General features: G+C 56.6%; 1 protein-coding gene across 2 annotated transcripts in view; it reads left to right on the top strand.

Annotated features, from left to right (window-relative positions):
* Positions 1-4,169: 4,169 nt before the first annotated feature.
* TECPR1 (tectonin beta-propeller repeat containing 1) overlaps positions 4,170-12,183 on the top strand; it is a 28,599-nt gene continuing 20,585 nt past the window's right edge. The window contains exons 1-5 of one of the 2 annotated variants that reach the window (XM_068969452.1): positions 4,170-4,231; positions 8,857-9,092; positions 9,338-9,520; positions 9,771-9,893; positions 10,700-10,825. In XM_068969452.1, coding sequence (XP_068825553.1) covers positions 8,868-9,092; positions 9,338-9,520; positions 9,771-9,893; positions 10,700-10,825 — 657 coding nt within the window. In that variant the 5' untranslated portion in view covers positions 4,170-4,231; positions 8,857-8,867. Of the gene's footprint in view, positions 4,232-8,856; positions 9,093-9,337; positions 9,521-9,671; positions 9,894-10,699; positions 10,826-12,183 lie in introns of those variants that run through there. The other variant, XM_068969453.1, reaches the window with a different exon arrangement.

The following is a 12,183-nucleotide window of genomic DNA, read 5'->3' as shown; positions in this document are numbered from 1 at the left end:
ACTCCTGACCCTTGTACTTTACCACTGACCTCATCAGTTTATCCTCCTTAACCCTTGATTAGCCGCCTTTATACACCCAACTCAAATAAACCCCTACAGGTTACAGCCTTTTCTGCCTTCTCACGTTATGTCTCTCTCCCCGATTGGACCTTTTCATCCAGATGAAGAGGTCTCTTGACCAATCGGAACCCCCAGTAAGGCCTGACACACAGTAAGCACTCCGAAAATGTTTGTCAAGTGACCATTTGACTCGGCTGCGTTTCCATGATTTTGCATGACTGGGTGGGGGTCAGGCAGCTGACAGTGACTGTTGCTGGCTCCAGGTTAACTCGCTGTTTGTCTGTTAGAGGTTGTGTAGGTTTTCTCTTAGATACAAAACATCCACTCTTCACATGAAGGCACGGGTGCCTGGCCGTGGCTGTGTGAATCTGGACGCGCACGCGAAGTTCGAGCTGCGCTTTCTACACAGCGTTTCTGCAATTTTTTCTCTTCAAAAGATGGGGGAAATACCACATTTTTAGCTGCTTTATCTCTTAAGTATCAAGTGAAAAATGAAAGTGTTGAACTTCATCTCATGAGCAGAGTGCAAAGGAAGGAGCTGGATGGCGTGGGCCACCCTGGGGGCTGGCCAGCACTGGCTGGGTGGTGAGAAGGGGTCGTCAAGCCGAGGAGCGAGGCTGCTCAGGGTCCCACCCCAAGAGCGCCAGTTTCACAGCCAACATTTGACTGACTGGCTTTACAGAGGGAGAAACGACTGTAAGCAGAATTAAAGTGAAAAGACTGTGTACCGCTTGTGAGTGTTTACTCCCAGTGAAAAATAATGTCCACAGAGAAAGGAAACATCAGTGGCTAACAAAGAGAGATGCCATTTCAGTTTAAGAACAACCTAAGCACCTCAGCTTAGCTCACGGTAGACAGCCTACCGTCACGAGAGGGTGAAGACAGCCCCACACATTGCTGATGGGGGGGCTGAAACGCAGCCATGGGGTGAGATGTGTGCGAGTCACTTCTGCTAATCTCTGCCCTTTTGTTCAGGCTCTTCCAACATTTCTCAATGTATGAATTTACCCTTCTATCTGGGGGACTGAGGGAGGGATATTCATTTCTTTAATAAAAATCAAGTACCTGTTGTGTGCTGAGCAATCATAAAGCCCTGGAAATTCCAATATGAGTAAGAGAGGCACTCCCTCGGAATCTCATGGTGTGGTCAGGGAGACAGATGGGAAGACAAGCAATTGTAATATGACATATGAGGGGCTAGAATGGAGAATGTGCAGAGTATGAGGGTGTGGACTCAGGTCTGTTTCCCCTTGGTAAGATCCGACCTTCGATCTGAGACTTAAGGTGGCATGAGAGAGGAAAGTGGAAGAAGGAAGGTGGGCAGGGCGTGTGGGACAGTGGGATCTGTGTGGAGGAAGCCCAGCAGTCTGCTGGAGCAAGGGAGGGCCTGCATATTGAGCTCTGCCAAGGCTCAAGCTTAGAGGTTCAGGGGAGCTGAGGCTACCACGGAAGGGGAAGCCAGGTGGGGGAAGCCATCGGGAAGAACCTCAGCTCTTTCCTATTGTTGATGGGCAACCGCTGGAGACATCCAGTCAGCCCATCCTGGCATCAGTCCAGCCATGCCTCTCTGCCCCAAACAGCAGAATATACACAGTAATGTCCATCATCCTGAAAGGAGCTCTCTACCAATCGTCGGGAAGGGTGCTGGATCCAGAGTCGTTTAGTCTAAAGTGTTTCTGGAACTCTCACAAGGCAGTGATGCAAATGGCCAAGTTCACCAGCCCGATTACACAGAGGTGATAATAACGCTAGGAATACGCGAGTCCTCACTGGGCCCCAGGCACTGCTGTAAGCGATCTCCAGGCACTTCCTCACTTCATCCTCTGCACCACCCAAGGGTGCAGACGATATTATTCCCACTTTGTAGATAAGGACACAGGAGCTGAGTGACTCCCATAGCAAGCGGGGGACCTGGAATCTGAACCCCGGGGAGAGAAGTGGCAAAGTTAGCATGGAGAAGAAACAGGAAATGAAAGCTGAGATGTTTAAAAAGCAGAAACCAGAATGAGGATGATCAGTTGTGGTGAGGACAGAAAAATGCAGACCTCCTGACAATAACTGAAAGGTCAGCTCTGCAAAGGCTGGAAGGACTGGGGAGTGGGGGTGGGGTTGGGGGAGGAACATGGGTCCCCAGAAGATCCACTTGTCAGACCCTGAATCCAGGAAACATGGCACGGAACTCTCACAGCACACAGCACTGCAAGGACCTTGGAGAGCTCCTGAGTCCACAGCCTGTCCTGAAGCAGAGCCCAAGGCCAGAGAGGAAGCAGCTACAAAGCGTCACACGCAGAACAGGATCCAGTTCTTTCTACTTTAAGACTAACGTTTCTGCAGACCAGTGGCCATTCACGCTCCTGCTAACAGTACTCCAATTCTCCTTTGAGGAACCACCCCCTCTCTCTGACTGGGCCCTTATGCTATGGGTCTTAGCTCAAGCTGCTACAGCAAAAATACCACAGACTGGGGAGTTAAACAACAAATATTTCTCACAATTCTGGAAGCTGACGGTCCAGGATCAAGGCACTAGTAGATATGGCGTCAGGGGACAGCCTGCTTCCTGGCTTGAGGACAGCCACCCTCTTTGCTATAGCATTACAAGAGGCAGGGCTGTGAGGTCTTCTAATCTGTTTAGAAGGGTTCCACCTTCATGACTTAACCCTCTCAAAGGTCCTATCTCTAAATGTCCCTTCAGGGATCCGAGTTTCAATTATGAATCCTGCTGCTGCTAAGTCACTTCAGTTGTATCCGACTCTGTGCGACCCCATAGACAGCAGCCCACCAGGCTCCCCCATCCCTGGCATTCTCCAGGCAAGAACACTGAAGTGGGTTGCCATTTCCTTCTCCAAGGCATGGAAGTGAAAAGTGAAAGTGAAGTCACTCAGTCGTGTCTGACTCTTCGCGACCCCATGGACTGCGGCCCACCAGGCTCCTCCATCCATGGGATTTTCCAGGCAAGAGTACTGGTGTGGGGTGCCACTGCCTTCTCCGAATGGTGAATCCTGGGAGGACCCAGACATACCATCCAAAACAACCCACTTCTCCAGGCTCAGTCAGTCTACACATGCCATTCCCTCATCACACACAAGACTCCGCAGAGCCATCCAGGGTGAACCAGAGGCTTCAGCTTTTTCTCCATCTGCAGACAATCCATGTGGGGCTTCCCCTGTGGGTCCCCAGAAAGGAACAAGAACCAGAGAAGAAGGGAGAGAAGCAAGGTCCAACTGATACTGCTTCAGCCTCTGCGTCTGGCTGTGTCTGGCCTTTCCTCAATCGCATCTCCTTTTTTGCTTTCGTTTTTCTTTCTCCAGCCCAACTTTGGGGAAAAAATCATCTCCTACCTCTCTGGGTTGTTGGAGAGATGAATTGAGAAGGCCCACCTACAGCACTTACACCGGAGCCTGGCACCCATCAAGCACTCACGTGTTGGCATTACTACATAGAGCTACCTCGCAGTAGATCTTCGAGGGTAGTTAAACACTGGAAGCACAGAACCTGAGCAAAACGGTGACTTGTTATTGCTACCACACCATGTGGTACTCACAAAATCACCTGTTCCTGGGATTTCTCCCGAGAAGATTAAAGCTTTCTGTGTAGGCAAGGCGACGTTTCGATTAGGTGGAAACCACCTGGACACCTGTTTCGGTGCCTGATTCCAAGCGCCCACAAGCCGGCTCGCGCCACCACCCCCGCCTGCTCCTCCCGTCCCTGCACGGCTGTGCACCCAGGCGCCTCCCGACCCTGCCCCGCTCCTCGCCTGAGGCCCTGAGAACACACCGCCTGCTCCAATGGGTAGACCCTGGGGGCGGCCGGCGGCCTCAGGAGGCGACCGGCCAGGTCCCGGGGGTCTGTGGACCGTGTGCGGGGCCGCCTCGGCCCCGGGAACACAGAAAGCGGGCGGAACTACCGCGGCTTCGCTGCACTTCAGTCAGACCCCGGAAGTGGGCGGGCGCGCGACCCCGCCGAGACCCCGAGGCCGGCTGAGGACGCAGTAGGCCGCAGCCAATAGCGCGCCTGCGGTCTTCTGCGTCACTGCAAAGCTGACCAATGGGCGCGGGTCTGGCGGCCGCTTCCTGCCCACAGTCTCCTCCGCCTCGCGGGAGGGCCGGGCCGCTCTCCAGCCGCCGAGCAGCAATCGCTGCGACCTCGCCCGCGCGGTGCCCCTCTCCCGCAGGTGAGTGCTGCGCCGGCCGGGAGGGGGGACGGGCGCCTCGGTCACTCCTGCAGGTTGGGGCGGCTGAGGCAGCAACTGCGTTTTTCCCACGCGTGCGGAGTGGGGAAGGGGCTGTGCTGGTGCTCTTTGCTGCACACCCGCGGGCGCAGCGCCCCCGTCCCCCCTCCCCCCAGCAACATGACACCCCAGCCAGCATCTGCCCTGGAGTGACTTGGGAAGTGGCTGGAGGGTGGAGAGGATCGAACCCGCCTCCCCTCCTGTGGGCAGTTATGACAGCAAAGCTGCTTGTCCTAGGATTAGCTCAGGCAGATGGCCAGGGCCGGCGCTGAGATGCTACTGGTGGCCGGGCAAGGGGCCCACCTGTCGCCCCACCACTGGGAAGCAGAGTGAAACCAGGCTGACCGCCCAGATCAGAGAGCCGGGGGTTATCTTCTGAGCTGCCAAATGTGGGAGAGGATGGACCCAGCTCCTCAGGAAGGGCTCAACTGTCTTGCATGTCCTTCTGTTTTCTCCCACCTCTTTGACCCTGACATCGCCTCCCAGCAGCCCTCAGAATTGTCAGGCAGGCAGTGAGCCGCTTTAGTAGCAAAGGGTTTTCTCTGTACAGGGGATGGGTGTGACAGGGTGTGATAAAAAGGAAAAAAAAAAAGGCAGCAAACCTTGCAGGAAGCAGTCCTAAGGCGACTGGGAAGTTAATACTTCAGGCTCTCCTTTGGGCCTCTGTCCCTTCCTCTGCCACACCCCAGCCTACTCTTTCCACCCCCACCTTCCCTTGGGTACCTCCACTGCTCTGAAGGAATCTGTTAATGAACCACGCAGAAAGGCAGATGGTTCTGAGGGTGGCCAGCAAGTCTTCTGAGCAGAATGACTGAGGCACCAACTGGAATTCGCCGCGCAGAGTTTCTTGGTGAGTCGGAGGTCACTTTCTTGGGAGATGTTGCCTCTGTCTCTCCACTTCTACAAAACAAAGAAATCCCCGAATTGTGGAGCTCAACGCTTCAACCTCCCGTTCAAGAGTCCTCTGACCCAGTGACCCCATGTCCCTAGATGTGTCACCCCATCACCTCACAGCCAGAAACTGGCTCATGAGAAATTGAGACCACATCTTGGCCAAGGGGGTGGGACTAACCAAGGATGGCTAACTCCTAGCATCTTTAGCTGGGAAGTGAGGATTTTCCACTCCAGAGGGAGTTTACAAACATCACCCCCAGGTGAGTCTTCTGTTAGCTGCCCAGAAGGCTCAATTATGTCTGTTTGGAAATGACCACTTAGTCATTTCTCTGAAGGAAAGTGTATTTAAGTTCAGCCTCATCATTCATTGAGCTCAAGATGCAGACTGGGCCTGACCTCACCGGTTACTTGTACAGTGAGCCAAGAAATGTCTTTGAAGACTGGGTTCACATTAAAAATGTCACCATGGGGGACTCCCCTGGTGGCCCAAAGGCTAAGACTCCATGCTACCACATCCCACATGCTGCAACTAAAGATCCCATGTGCTGCAGTTAAGACCTGGCACAGCCTAATAATAAATAAAACTTTTTTTTATTAAAAAAAAAATCACCATGGGAACTGACATACCTCCTTCCCCTATGTAAAACTCTTACTTTTCCCCAACAACTTATGAAGAGGATTGTCAAACATAGTCAAATTGAAAGAATTATACAGTAAGCACCCACATACTCACCTTCCACCTAGATTCTACTATTGACAGCTTAACATACTTGCCTTATCGCATACCTATCCACCTATTAGAAGCTTTGTATTGTTGTGTAGTCACTAAGTTGTGTCTGACTCTAGGAGCCCTCCAGGCTCCTCTGTCCATGGGCTTTCCCAGGCAAGACTACTGGAGTGGGTTGCCATTTCCTTCTCTAGGGGATCTTCCCAACCCAGGGATCAAACCTGTGTCTCCTGCGTTGGCAGGCGGATTCTTTACCACTGAGCCACCAGGGAAGCGTGACCTAGGACCTTACTTTTAACCTGAAGTATTTGTGACATTTGGCTTCCCTGGAACTGTATTTCCGTCTTCGCTCAGGGAGTCAGTGAATGTAGCTGGCAGTGATTTTCTGTAACTTTGAATAAACGCTCACTTTGTGCAGGGCGCTGGGAGATGCAGAGGAAATGAGGAGGTCAAGGACTCTGACTGACCAGAAAGGGCTTTCATTTTTTGTTTGTTTGTTTTTAAGAGAGAGAAGATTGGCAGTCTGGGAGAGTAAATGCCAAGAAGTAAAATGATTTCAGTAACACTCGCTGAGTTCCTGCTGGGTGCTGAGCACTCTGGTATAACTCTGTGCCTATGTTACCTCTTTCAGGTCTCACAACAACTACATAAGTAGGTCAGTCCTCCTTTCTGCCTTTTCCAGATTAGGAGATTGAGGCACAGAGAGGTTAGTCAGTGGACTCTCGGTCATGCTAGAAGGTAGTGGGGCCAGGACCCAGATTCCCACAGTCTGGGTCCAGTGTGACTCTGGGACTCTTGAGTCACAGTATAAATGCTTCAGGGGGAGAGTGGACCCTCAGGCTTGACCAGGGAAGAGCAGAAGGCATCTGGATGTGCCACAGCTATCCCAGGAGTCCCAGCTCAGGCACCCAGATGAAGTTGCCAGTTTTCAAACGGCTTCAGAAAGCTGGCGTCCTGACTTCCTATGTGTTTGACCTGGACGTCACACTTTTCCATTCTTCCTGTCGCCACTACCTGTCCTGGGTGTTTTCCAAAGTTTGGCGCCTGCTCCACTTCCTGACTTCCTATTCTTTATCCTTCAGTCACTTCCTTGCAGCCCACACTCTCTTCTCCACATTTGTAAGACACACTTTGTTCCAAATGAGCCTAGTTGCTCATAGCAGTTGCTCCTGTTTTCAGAGGCACTCCATCACCCATGTTGCCATTCCAGCTGTCACGCTGTCTTGCCCCCGGTGTCTCGAGCAGAACAGCCTGGCTCCAGCTGTGAGGAGCCCAGGCTCCGTCTTCTGGTTGCTCAGGCTTCCAAGTCAGACAAGCTGTGCCCTCCTTTTGCGGCGCTGCACGGTCTTGGGTGTGGGGGCTGCTCCATCGGGCAGAGCTGCTCGCTGTGACCCCCCACTGCCCTCCTCCAGCTGCTCTGTTTTGCTGCCGTAGGTCTGGCCACGTGGCCTTGACGTGGCTCCAGGAGTCAAGCTGCAGGGAGCAGCAGCCCCGTCAGCCCCAGGGTTGAGGGGTGGGAGGCGGTCAGTGGTGATGCTGAAAGCTCAGCTTCTCTGTACACCAGTGCCACACTGGATCTCGGAGACAGACCCTGATGCTGGGAAAGACTGAAGGCAAACGGAGAAGAGGGTGGCAGAGGATAAGATGGTTAGAGAGGTTCACGTCCAACTCAGTGGACATAAACTTGAGCAAACTCCGGGAAATAGTGGAGGACAGAGGATCTTGGCATGGTGCACTCCGGGGGTCGCAGAGTCAGACACAACTTAGCAACTGAGCAACAACAGAGTTCCAGGTGAAGTGAAAAAGGACAGCTTTACCGCTCTGCCAGGCAAAGGGGACCACAGCAGGCTAAATGCCCTCAAGTACGTGTGTCCCTATGTGGGGAACATAGTGACAGGTTTTGCAGTAATTGTCCAAAGAGGGTGTGGTAAGCTCATGGACAAGCTGATGGGTTGGTGGTGAGGTCAGCACCACCATCATCAGCCTTCAGCGTCATCAACCTTCGTGTCCAATGGCCTGGGGTCTGCATGCTTGTGGGAAGCGTACTATGCTTAATCATTAACTTCTCCCACCTGGAGGGGGTTTCCGTGTCTGCAAGGTAGCTTAAAGGTACTGTGGTGTGTGATGGGGAACCAGGGCCTTGCCCCAAGGCTGCTCTGGACTGTCTCTCCCTGGTCTTGCGGTCCCTTCCTTCCTTAATTACCAACTGCTTGAATTTGTGCCCAGAAGCCCTATGGGGCTCTGCCGTTGTCCGTGTCAGAGCACAGGCCTGGGCCTGCACACCCTCCATGCAGCAGAAGGGGAGACGAGAGAAGAAGGAACAGCAGCGGAGAGCGGCAGGAGGAGGGGGTCACGGGGAGGTGGCCACCAAAGGCGGGTGAAGCCAGGCACCTGCCATCCCTGCCACCCTCTCAGTCGAGGGGCTCCTACAGGACCACACCGGACTCTGGCCGGGGTGCTGGGCCTACGCGAATGCCCCTACCAAACCCAGAGGAAGGGGGATCCAGAGGGGCCCCGCCAGCGTGAGGGGGACCCTGTGCACCAGAGGGTGGGGCCTCTGAGGTGGCCTCTCAAGGATTCATTAGGTCTGCAACCTGTCGTTTATTCTTCAGACGAGGAAGACCCAAACTGTGACCAAATGATAACACTATTCATTAAACTGGGGGCAGTAGGTATTTGGATGGTATATATTTTTTTCTCTGGACTTTTTTGTACATTTGGAGAAAAAAAAAAATCCTTACCCTGAGAGGGAGAAAAGGCAACAGAAAAGGAACATGGACTGAAGCTGGGCTCTCCCCCTGCTTTGCTGGGGGGTGGGGAGGGTGCTCAGCCCCCTGCAGCAAGAGAGTGTCACCTTGGATTTCCCTGCCTCGCCAGGTGGTCCCCAGGGCCAGGGTCCGAAGCGGCCATGCCCACTGACCTCACCCTCCTGCCTCTCTCCCCTCAGCCCCCAGGGCCATGCCCAGCTCGGCACTGTGGGCGGTGGACCTGTTCGGCAGGGTGTTCACGCTGTCCACGGCCGGGCACCAATGGGAGCCATGCAGGGACGCCCAGCTGGAGTTCAAGCGGGTCAGCGCGGCCAGGGACTGCTGCTGGGGCATTGCCTGTGACCACCGGGTGTACGTGCTCGTGGGTGCCAGCGACGTCCCCATCCGCTGCCAGGAGGAGGCCTATGAGAATCAGGTGGGTCCGAGGGATGGCAGGGTCGCTGAGAGACGGCCCTGCACCCCCGATGCCTGGCCTGTTCCCGCCTGTTGCCTTCATTCTGCTGAGATCGGGCTGTGTAGCCGCTGCAGCCTGCGCCCTGTCCTGTCCTCACCAGGCCACTGGCCGGGTCTGCACAGGCTCTGGGGCGGGTTCCAGGAGCTCGCGACGGCTGTGCCCCAAGCCGCCCGGGCCTAAGGCCAGTCTCTGCCTCCGGCCTGCAGCGCTGGAACCCCATGGGCGGCTTCTGTGAGACGCTCCTGCCGAGTGACCGCTGGCCGTGGAGTGACGTGAGTGGGCTCCAGCACCGGCCGCTGGATGGGGTGGCGCTGCCCTCGCCACACTGGTCGTGGGAGTCGGACTGGTATGTGGACGAGAATTTTGGAGGGGAGCCCACGGAGAAAGGGGTAGGTGAGCTCTGGCCTCGCCGGCGGGGCTGCCCCGTCCCCTCAGTGCTGCCCCCCAGCGCCCCGTGGCGTCGGACCTCGGCCTGGGCCCCGCGCGCCCCCTGCTTGCTGGATGGGGCCCACAGGGTGACGCTTCAGGCCACAAGCTGCCTCCCCGCCCCTCTTCCGTCCCGTTCCCCCTTCCCTGGCTCTTTCCTGTCCTTCCCCGGGAAACTTCCAGAGGCCCCCCACCCACACCTTGATGTTTCAGGGGTGGACGTATGCCATCGACTTCCCTGCCACCTACACGAGGGACAAGAAGTGGAATTCCTGCGTGCGGCGCCGGAGGTGGATCCGGTACAGGAGATACAAGTCTCAGGATACCTGGGCCAAGGTCTGGGGACCTGTAGGACCAGGGGGCACGTAGACAGCAGGCCCGCAGCGGGGAGTGCCGCGTGGCCCTCCGGGTCCTGGCCTCTGACCCCGTCCAGTGCTGAATGCTGGGACCCTGTGTCCCTTCCTTTGGGGGATGGCCACTCTGGGAGCTGGGCCGGACTGTGGCCCAGGGCAGCACAGCAGGGCATTGCCCTGGTCTCTGCACTGCCCTGTCCCGGACTGAGACTCGATCTGGGTTCATCTTCCTCCCCAGCCCCCCACCCCACCCCACCCCATGTGGGAGCCACTCAGGCCCTTGTATTTTTCCAGTGACCCAGAAAAACCAACCAAGGGATGTGAGGCCTGGACTGGGGTGCTCAGGGGCCCTGAATGAGAGGAAGGCCTCAGACCCTCGCCTGGCCTCTCTGCAGGGCCCATGCCACGAGGCGGGGCCACCGGCCCAGCCTGCCTGGCCCCGGGGTGGGAGCAGCAAGGCAGCACGGCAACAGCCAGGGCCGTGGGAGCCCCCACCCCACAGCCGTGTCCTGGGGTCAGCTCCTTCTCCATGGCGGATGGGGTCACAGTGAAGCAGGGGCCGCCGTGAGCCCTCAGGGCCAGTAGTCCAGCCTGGGGCCGGTGGAGGGGAGGACACGGCAGAGGGGCCCTCCACCTGATACTGCCCGCCCTGTGGGGTCAGCGGGGCCGGGCTAGAGGACAGAGGGAGCATGCTGAGGGCTGGCGGGCAGCCAGGGTGGGGGCTCGCAGGAGCGGACCAGCGCCGCCCACGGGCACTGAGGCCTCCTGCCTCCCACCCCCTCGATGCAGATCCCTTCGGAGGACGACCCCCAGCAACTGCCTGACCCCTTCAGCGACCTCTCTGTGGGCGGGTGGGAGGTCACAGATGAGCCCGTGGGCCGCCTGTCCGTGTGGGCCGTGACCCTTCAGGGAAAGGTAAGGCCGCCCCAGAGCTGCGGGTGGGAGGTGGTGGACCGGGCCACCCACAGAGCGGGTGGGGGAGAGGCTGCCCTCGCCGGCCTCCCGGGTGAATGAAGGAGGGCGCTCCTCGGGCCTTCCTCCTCACGTCCTGTCCCAGCAGCAGGGGCTTCTGAGCAGGTGGCATGACGCTGGGGGCCCCACAGTCCCTCCTCCTGTGACCCTGCTGTCCTGGGGACCCTCTGGGTCCTCGTCCTCCCAGAGGCCTCTGAGCTCCCCTGCGTGCCTGGTCCTGGCGTATCGCTCCTCAAGCACCAGGAGCCTTGGTCGGCGCCCACCCTGGGCTGGGTTGCATCAGGCTTGGCTCCTCAGAGCGAGGCTAGGCTCCCTTCCCAGTGCCCTCTGGTGCCTCCCACACAGCAGAGTGCCCAGTATATTAAGGGTGGGTGGGTAGGATGGGTGGATAAGTGGATGGATGCAGAGGGGTCTGGCTAGGTGGGCGTGTGTGTATAAATGGATGGATAGTTACATGGATGAAAGCATGGATGGGTGGATGAGCAGATGGGTTGGTAGACAGGTATATGGATGAATGGATAGTGGATTACTAGGTGGATGGATGGGTGGGAGGGTAGATAGATGGGTAGATGGGTGGGTGATATATGGATGGCTGTTAGGACGGGTGGGTGATGGATGGATGGATGCAAGGCTTTCGGATGGGTGGATAGATGGGTGGATGGGGGGAGGTTTCGAGAGGAGAGGAGCGTCTTCACTCAGGGAGCTTGCGATCTAGGAAATGTGATTCAAAGAAATGAACCCCACCCCTGCCAGCAGCAGGGGCAGCGACACAGACGGTCCTGGGCGCAGATGGTCTAACACTTTGTGACTCCTCAGTACTCCGAACACAAACTGATCAAAACTCTCTGCATGGTTTTGGAACAGTCCCAGCAGGCGTTCATCAGGCCTGCCTCCAGGTCCTGCTCGGTCCAGGCCGAGGCCACCCCATAGTGGCTTTCTCTTAGCCACACTGAAGGGTGCTGGGGAGCTGGACCAGACGCAGTGCCACTGCGGGGCCACCTGGATGCAGAGAGAGGGGAGAACAGGTTTGAGAGCCGTGCCGGGTATGAGCCAGCGCTCCCCTGTGTCGCTCCCGCGGTTCATTAAAGGTGGAACCAGGACCTGGGCTTTGGATGAAGCTGGGCAGACAGTCGGGTCAAACCCAGCAGGCAGCAGGAGGGGGGCTGCCCGGGACTGGTTCTGCAGCATGGGGGGCTGTGGATCCAGCCGCTGGTTTAGTCACTGGATAAACTGTCTGAAGAAGCACCCAGCAAAACTTCATGTGCAAATAGGGCCCATTACATGGAACGCATGTGGGCAAT

Source organism: Capricornis sumatraensis, chromosome 3 (assembly GCF_032405125.1).
Source record: "Capricornis sumatraensis isolate serow.1 chromosome 3, serow.2, whole genome shotgun sequence".
NCBI classification, from domain to species: domain Eukaryota; kingdom Metazoa; phylum Chordata; class Mammalia; order Artiodactyla; family Bovidae; genus Capricornis; species Capricornis sumatraensis.
This window is presented reverse-complemented; position numbering and strand designations above follow the sequence as displayed.